General features: G+C 37.0%; 1 protein-coding gene across 1 annotated transcript; it reads right to left on the minus strand.

Moving 5' to 3' along the window:
• Positions 1–1,757: 1,757 nt before the first annotated feature.
• Positions 1,758–3,956, minus strand: LOC110940069 (probable protein phosphatase 2C 24). Its single transcript, XM_022181627.2, has 4 exons — positions 3,469–3,956; positions 3,050–3,355; positions 2,703–2,808; positions 1,758–2,273 (listed from the first exon to the last, which is right to left on the minus strand). The coding sequence occupies exons 1-4, from the start codon at positions 3,850–3,852 to the stop codon at positions 1,924–1,926; spliced, it is 1,146 nt and encodes a 381-aa protein (XP_022037319.1). The 5' UTR covers positions 3,853–3,956; the 3' UTR covers positions 1,758–1,923.
• Between the last annotated feature and the right edge of the window lie 3,382 nt (positions 3,957–7,338).

Here is a 7,338-nt window from a genome sequence, read left to right on the forward strand (position 1 = left end):
CTCGAAACTCGCAAAAAGAATGTCTGTAAATATTTATTTAATGCTTTTAATTTCTAAGTCTTTGTATATATTTATTTACTGCTTTCTGTCTTTACATTTGAAATATTCAAGAAAATCCAAAAAGATTTTAGGTGTGTTTTAATATAAACTGTATAAAATCCAAAAAGATTTTATTTCTATCTTATTTTCGATTGTACGATGTTGGATCTCGAATCTTCGTTACCTGAAACCTGATTGAAAACCAAATCGACTAAATCTTCATAAACGGTCAAAATTTTCAAGTTTTGAAAGTTAAAAACTAAAATTGATAAATTTGTTAAACTTTCAAACTGTCGGACGGTGGTTGATTGAAATATGGTCACATGTGTGTCGTTTGTTTATGTTAACTATATTCCAAGCATTTGTTCTCATTACGCGTTTAGCTTTCTTGCATTTGCAGATGCTAAAAGGCAAGGAGAACATGTTCGATGACAAGCTTCGGAATGAAGACACGACGTGAAGGCACTCAAAGGATAAAGATGATCGAGTTGCCGCTGATCAATCATCAACACCACAAGGATCTCAAGTATTGAAGATTAAAAGATTCACGAGCATAACTCAAGGGAGAGCTTATGTTAAGGGGGAGTTTGTTAACACACTTCCTACATAAAATGGGGAGTTTGTTAATACACTTTCTGCTTACAAGACGTGAAGACTTTGAAGATCCTCCGACATAGAAGACATGGAAGACGAATCTCACGAGTAGCGTCCAAGGGGGAGTTTGTTGATACATGATTTGTGGACGCAACTCGGCTCGACGTGATTCGGTTTAAGTCACGACATTCCTCCGTCGTGCGCAACAACAAATGTGGGCCGAAACAACAAAGGACTTTGATCTTTGTCCTTGGGCTAAAACCAAGTCGACGAAACACAGAATGGGCCTCAACTGTTTGGGCCAAAGCCCAAGTCGGCGAAACAAAGATGTTGTCGACGAAACAAGCCTGTTTTGTCGACCTTGATGTTGTTTCGTCGACTGCCCTTCTATTTCGTCGTATGCTCATGTGTTTCGCCGACCTGTGTGTTTCGCCGAGTCCTGTTTCGTCGAAGCTGTGTTGCTGTGACTATAAATAGACTGAAGACAGAACAGAAGACAGGCAGAGAACACAAGTGTGAGAGAACACACACACGAGAGAGAAAGTTTACAGAGCGTGTTTGTAAACATTGTATTGTAACTGTTTTCAAGCATTAATACATTGGTGTTAATCGTTGAATCTCGTGTCTATCATTTATGTGTTCAATCTCGGTTTGCTATCTCGGTTGGATTCCGCACAACCGGGTTGGTTTGTACACAAGGATTAGGCGACTAGATCCTCCCCTAGCCGGACCTACATAATGTTGCATATAATGGTTAAGGCTTATTAATGTCATTTCATTTATTAGTTTCCTTGTTTTCTCCTCATTGGGCATTATTTTAGAAATGTCATCCCTCTTCATGCCCATATAATGCCCGTGAGGGATGGTGTAAGGGCGTTATCAAAACATTTCACGCCCTTATAAAGCCTCATTACGTATGGCTTTAATCAGCTCAGTAAAATTCGATTCAATTTCTTAACAGTTGCAATGTCAAAATATCTAAAACTATGAAACTTATTAATTTACATCGAGATAGTTGGTAAACAGGCAACAAGCTGCGCCGCTACCCAATTCCAATTCGATCATTCAATTTTTCTTCTCATTTTTGGTTGCAAGAATCTAAGTGTATTTGTGTGAAAGAGAAAAGAAAAAAAGAACACTTTTAGGTTCAAGGTTCTATTGAAACAAAATCTATGTGTTACACAGATACATAAACAAAACATATATTCATATTTACATTTAAGTTTAGCGCAAGCAGTATATTTATACTATTCTTAGTACCTAAATTTAAGATTTGAATCATCTTCTTTTTCAAAATTGTCCCTGATTATAAGGATCCGTTTTCCTTAGATCTACAACAACAACGCTAACATTGTCCGCACTCCCTCGAGCCAAAGCCAGCTTGGTTAATAGCAACGATGCATTGGAACAAGCCCGGTCACAATTCTCATACTCTGACACCTCATTATTGGGTGGGCTCTTCATCTCCGCCGACGGTCCATTTCCTTTCAAACACAAACTCGCGAGTCCACACGCAGTGTCATTTGACACTACATCCCATAATCCATCGCTTGCAAGTATCAAACACTCGTCCCCTGCTGTCCGTTCAGTGATAGTCACATCTGGCTGGGAAATCACATAAGGTTTCAAATAACCATCACCTGAAAGATTAGCAACAAATAAGTTATTTAATGTTTAATAATTTAAGTAACTAGACGTGACTAAAAGTATCTCTTCTAAACAAAATTACTTTTTCTGTCTTAGAAGAATACACCTTTCTTTCCTAATCTTCATTAGTTACACTAATAATTATCCTCGGGGGCGGACCTACCCACAGTCGTGGGCTGGTGGCCGGCCGCACCCCTTAAAAAAATTAGTGTATATTTTAGGCAAAAACCCCTCCACACCTCTTAAAAATACGGTTAAATGCCTTATCCACAGCCCTTGAATAATTACTGAATCCGCCACTGATTATCCTTTAGGTTTACTTTCTCTCTTAAACATTATTAATTATACGAATTATCCTTTATGTTTAGGGTTTGTCACGGATTTCGTATTTTCAGTTAAGTTTTACTAAAACGACTACTTACCGATAGCTCTAGACATGGCTAGAACCCCGCAAACTCTCGCGCCATCCCAATATAAAACTTTCCCACCAGCTGATTCGATCCGGCTAAGCTCATCAGGACTATCAGGCTACAAAAATTCCAAAGATCAGTTAGTTAAAAGAGAGACGAGTTTAACCTTGAGCAAGGACGGAACCAAGGGGTCAAGAGGGTCGAGTGATCCAATCACCCTAATTTATTAAACTTTTATATATAATAACCAAGTTTTTATTTTCAACAAAACAACTTGTAATGAAACACGACTAAAATGTTTTGGTTCCGCCACTATATGCATCAATGACAAAGATTCCAAGATCTATCAAGCTACCAACCTTGTGATCATTCGATAGCGGCACCGCTTTGCCATTTCGACAAAGTACAGCTCTCGAATCACCGCAATTTGCAACAACAATCTTATCAGAAGTCACAACCGCAACCACGGCCGTAGATCCAACCCCATATGACTCCGGCGCGTGAAGCTCGCACCGGCAGTCGCCAATCGATGCTTGCTGGTTCCAAACCGTCACTTCCTCGTCCATTCTACGGAAGCTTTGCTCCATCGTATCCTTCCACTCATCATTCTTCTTATATTCTTCTTTCACCAACTCGTGTAACCGATGTTTGCATCTTCTTGCAACCTAAAACAATTCAAAAACATCCATGTAAATATTCTAACAATGTTAAAAAATACATTTTATATACATATAATGATATATTTACGGTATATAATTATATAAACATGTTTACATACATGAGAACAACCGTGGCCATCATACACCCCAAAATAATGCGCAAGTGATTTTTTATCATCCTCAATAAACGACGGATGAATCGCCACCGCGTCTTCCATCTCTCGCCGCCGTCCACAAACCGACGCAACACCGAATTTCGGATCCGATTCGACATCAAAACCACCCGCGGTTAAACAACGGTTATCAACTGTAGCATCGCACCCACGAGACATCGAAACTGGTGAAACCGTCAGCTTCGCTTTTTTGCACCCGTTACCGTTACCGACCGTAGGTACATATTTAAATTTTCTAATTTCCATCCTCTTCTGTCGTGCGGCGCGTGAACTCGACTCGCCACACGACGACACCTCCTCTCTCACAGCTCCGTGACATATTTCCGTCATTTTAATGTAAAATTCCAATTCCAGTTCCAATTTCAATCCCGAAAGTAAACTTGTTAAAAGAAGTGTGTAAAAATGAAATGAAAGTGAAGACGGTTGGATACCGAAAGCTATAAATAAAGGGGTGCGAATAGGGGTACTTTAACTGAAGCATTGGATTACTGCCACGTAAAGGGGTGCCCGTCTGCCCGAGAGATGTTCGGGCAAGGAACGTAGAGTTGGGTGTGATGTCGGCCGTTGGATCTGGGGTTGTGAATCGAGAATATTTTGGGCGGGGAAAACGTGGGCGAATGGGAAAATAACACGAGTGATAGATAGTCAATTGTAGTCTGACACGCATGTCGTTTAATGATCCGGGGGTTGGGATACACGTGGCGAAGAAAAATTCAAGTACGAGAATGTGTTGTATCTACGCGGCATTAAATGGAATTTGGTTTAGTTTCGAAGAAGTTATGTTATGATATCCACGTATGTGGATTTTGGAATTTGTAGCATTTTATGATATTAATTATTAATTCGAATTATAAAAAATTGAGGAAATAGAATTTTATAAAACTATACTGTAGCCATATTTCTCTTATAAGTAATTATATTTTCTGATGTTTATCTTAAATTCTGAAGTTTAAACCTGAATTTTGAAAAAGAGAAGTTTTAAATATAGTTGAGTAGTTAGTTTTTTTTTTTTAAACTAATGAACACAAGTTATTGAAGAAAAACTAAATCGGTAAAAATAGATATCGATAAAAAAGTATCATTATACATAATAAAGAAGTGAAAATATGCTTGTTTTACATGAATTAGTTTAATTAGTAATTTAGTTGAACTAGGATCAATATTTACAATGTTGTTTATTTTAAAGAGATTGGGTCTTCGAATATGTTTAAATTATGCTCAACAAAGATTAATATTTACAATGTTGTTTATTTTAAAGAGATTGGGTCTTCGAATATGTTTAAATTATGTTCAACAAGATCATTATTTTCAATGTTGTTTATTTTAAAGAGATTGGGTCTTCGAAATTGTTTAAATTATGTTCAACTTGTTAAACGATAAATTTTATACATATTATATATTTAAATGATTAACATTGACATGATATATTTTGCTCGTCCTTTTTTACGGGATCCCATTCCGGGGTCATATTAATTTCGTGGTTCTTCTAATTTTATAATTTTTGAATTAATTTGGTTACGACTTTATCTGATTTTAGAATTAACTGAATGGTATTGAAATCTAACAAAACTGGATTTCGAAAGAACATGTGTCCAAAGAAATGAAATTGATTGTAAGAAAATTATACGTAACAAATAACTATATCTTCGGTTAACATTATATTCTCTTCTTATCTTATTTTCATTCTTTTCTATCTCTTATTTCACCTTTCATTTTAATAATTCTAAATTTTCATTACTAACTATATATTTTGTTTATTTAACCCGTGTAATACATCAATTACTATCTTAATATAATGATATAACTAAGGGGGGTGGAGGTGGTCATCACTCATCACTCACAACACCCAATCAATTTTATCACGCAAGTATATCATCACTCGTTGAAAAAGTTGGTGGCGGTGGGTTGTTGAAAACTATCACGCGTGGAACCATGCTCTATCACGGACGAAAGGCAACCGGCCCCAGTCCCCTAATTATACTAAAATTTGTAAATTGCTCATTAATATAATGGCGTAACAAGTTTCCATCTTGCATATCACCTTGGTGTAAGAGATTACTTTAGCGCAGGAGATCACCTTGACGCACCAAATTACATCCTTTGCATTGCACTATGGGGGATACAATTTTTTTTTAAAGAGAACTTCATTAAGAACAAACCTCTGACCTAAACGGGAAAAGGCCAAACAAAACACACACCCTCGATCCAAACGGGCAAAGGGCAGAAAATTACAACATATACATAGGTTATTTACACCAATCACCCCAATTAATATAATACATGACATTCTATTTTTAATCCACGCATACCCTCTCGACTTAATCTCCCTCACAATCTCCTGCGGGCTACGCCTGATTTGATTGAATACGATCTCGTTCCTTCCTTTCCAAATGCTCCAACACAAAATAATCACCAACCCTTGGATAATTTTTTTAGCCTTCTTTCCTACTTGAGAATATATGTGAATATCCATAATGTCTTTAAATTCGAAAATATAAATCGGGGGGATTTTACACCAAACACTTATCTCCGCCCAAACCCGAATCGCCACTGAGCATGCAGAAAAAAGATGCTCAACCGTTTTCTCAAACTCGTTACAAAATGGGCACATAACGGAAATAATGTCTACATTTCTTCTTCTTAAGTTCACTTTCGTAGCAAGTCAATCCAAGTTATGTCCTGCTGTGAATTGGTAATAAAAAAAAGTCAGATGGCTATTTTCAAAAATTAAAAAAGTCAATATTGTTCTGTTAATTAACATGATCAACATGGCTAAGTTGATAAGTATCCCTTGTTTTTGTCCAACTTACACATTAAAAAAAATGAATACATGTATATCCTTCCCATATCAGAAAAAAAAAAATAATTAACTTGGAATGTTTTCATCTTTTCCATATCGGAACTTGACTTTTGAAGCCCGGAAGGACAAAGGTCAGGTTGGTCCGAAGGATGGGTCCAATGAGGTAGACGTATGTAGCTACAGTGAGATGACAGCTGGGCTATTGGGTCTGTACGAAATGGTGAGGGCCAACTTCAACCTGACATTTCAAAGAATAATATATGCAAGGCATTGTGTTAGAATTCGACACCTGCTTCATTCATTACTCGCCACGTTCCTGTTAACTTCCCTTTTTAATTTTCATTTTTATATCTTTTCTTTTTCTAGTAATAATACCAAACATTAAAAGAAAGCTAATTCATATTGCGCCATGATATCATTTGAGATTTGATGTTGAAGCAAGATTTTACTAGAAAAACCTAAGGCGTGTCACATTGTTCAAGTCGAAAAAATTGTAACGATTATAGAACCAAAGCCTAGCTATCACATAATGGTATTAGCGGCGGAAAAATTAATTCATAGCATTAACAACCTATTTAAACCGGTTGCATTCGAAAAATTAACGACCAAAATATAATCATTCTCTTATTTACATTATATATCTCTATAACAAATATAAGGATGATCCATTTGACTTCATTATTCATTAGAGCATCCACAACAAGCCGTTTGTGAGTTTAAGAACGTTTTGCCACGAAAGTCGACGTTGCTTAGCCTAGTGCATAGTGGTGAATCTTGAGATTTTCGACCGGGGGAGGGGGGGGGGGGTCGAAAATGTATATATCCAAAAATTTCTACACGAAAACTATATACTCTCTACTAACGAGCGAAAAGTTTGACGAGTCTGTCTACCCCTCCCGCCGCGCCCCTGCTAGTGCATGGTGATGAATGACAAAACGCTACCGGGTGGAGTTTGGCTACTTTTTTAGTATGCTTTTCTTGCGGAGTATAAGACAGGCCTGAAGGTTAAAAGACAA

This window comes from Helianthus annuus, chromosome 5 (assembly GCF_002127325.2).
Source record: "Helianthus annuus cultivar XRQ/B chromosome 5, HanXRQr2.0-SUNRISE, whole genome shotgun sequence".
Lineage (NCBI taxonomy): Eukaryota > Viridiplantae > Streptophyta > Magnoliopsida > Asterales > Asteraceae > Helianthus > Helianthus annuus.

Coding starts and splice junctions, on each gene's coding strand:
- LOC110940069 (XM_022181627.2), bottom strand. CDS start 3,852: ATGACGGAAATATGTCACGGAGCTGTGAGAGAGGAGGTGTCGTCGTGT. Junction 2,809..3,049: donor CGCTATCGAATGATCACAAG/GTTGGTAGCTTG, acceptor GAATTTTTGTAG/CCTGATAGTCCTGATGAGCT. Junction 2,274..2,702: donor AGCCATGTCTAGAGCTATCG/GTAAGTAGTCGT, acceptor CTAATCTTTCAG/GTGATGGTTATTTGAAACCT.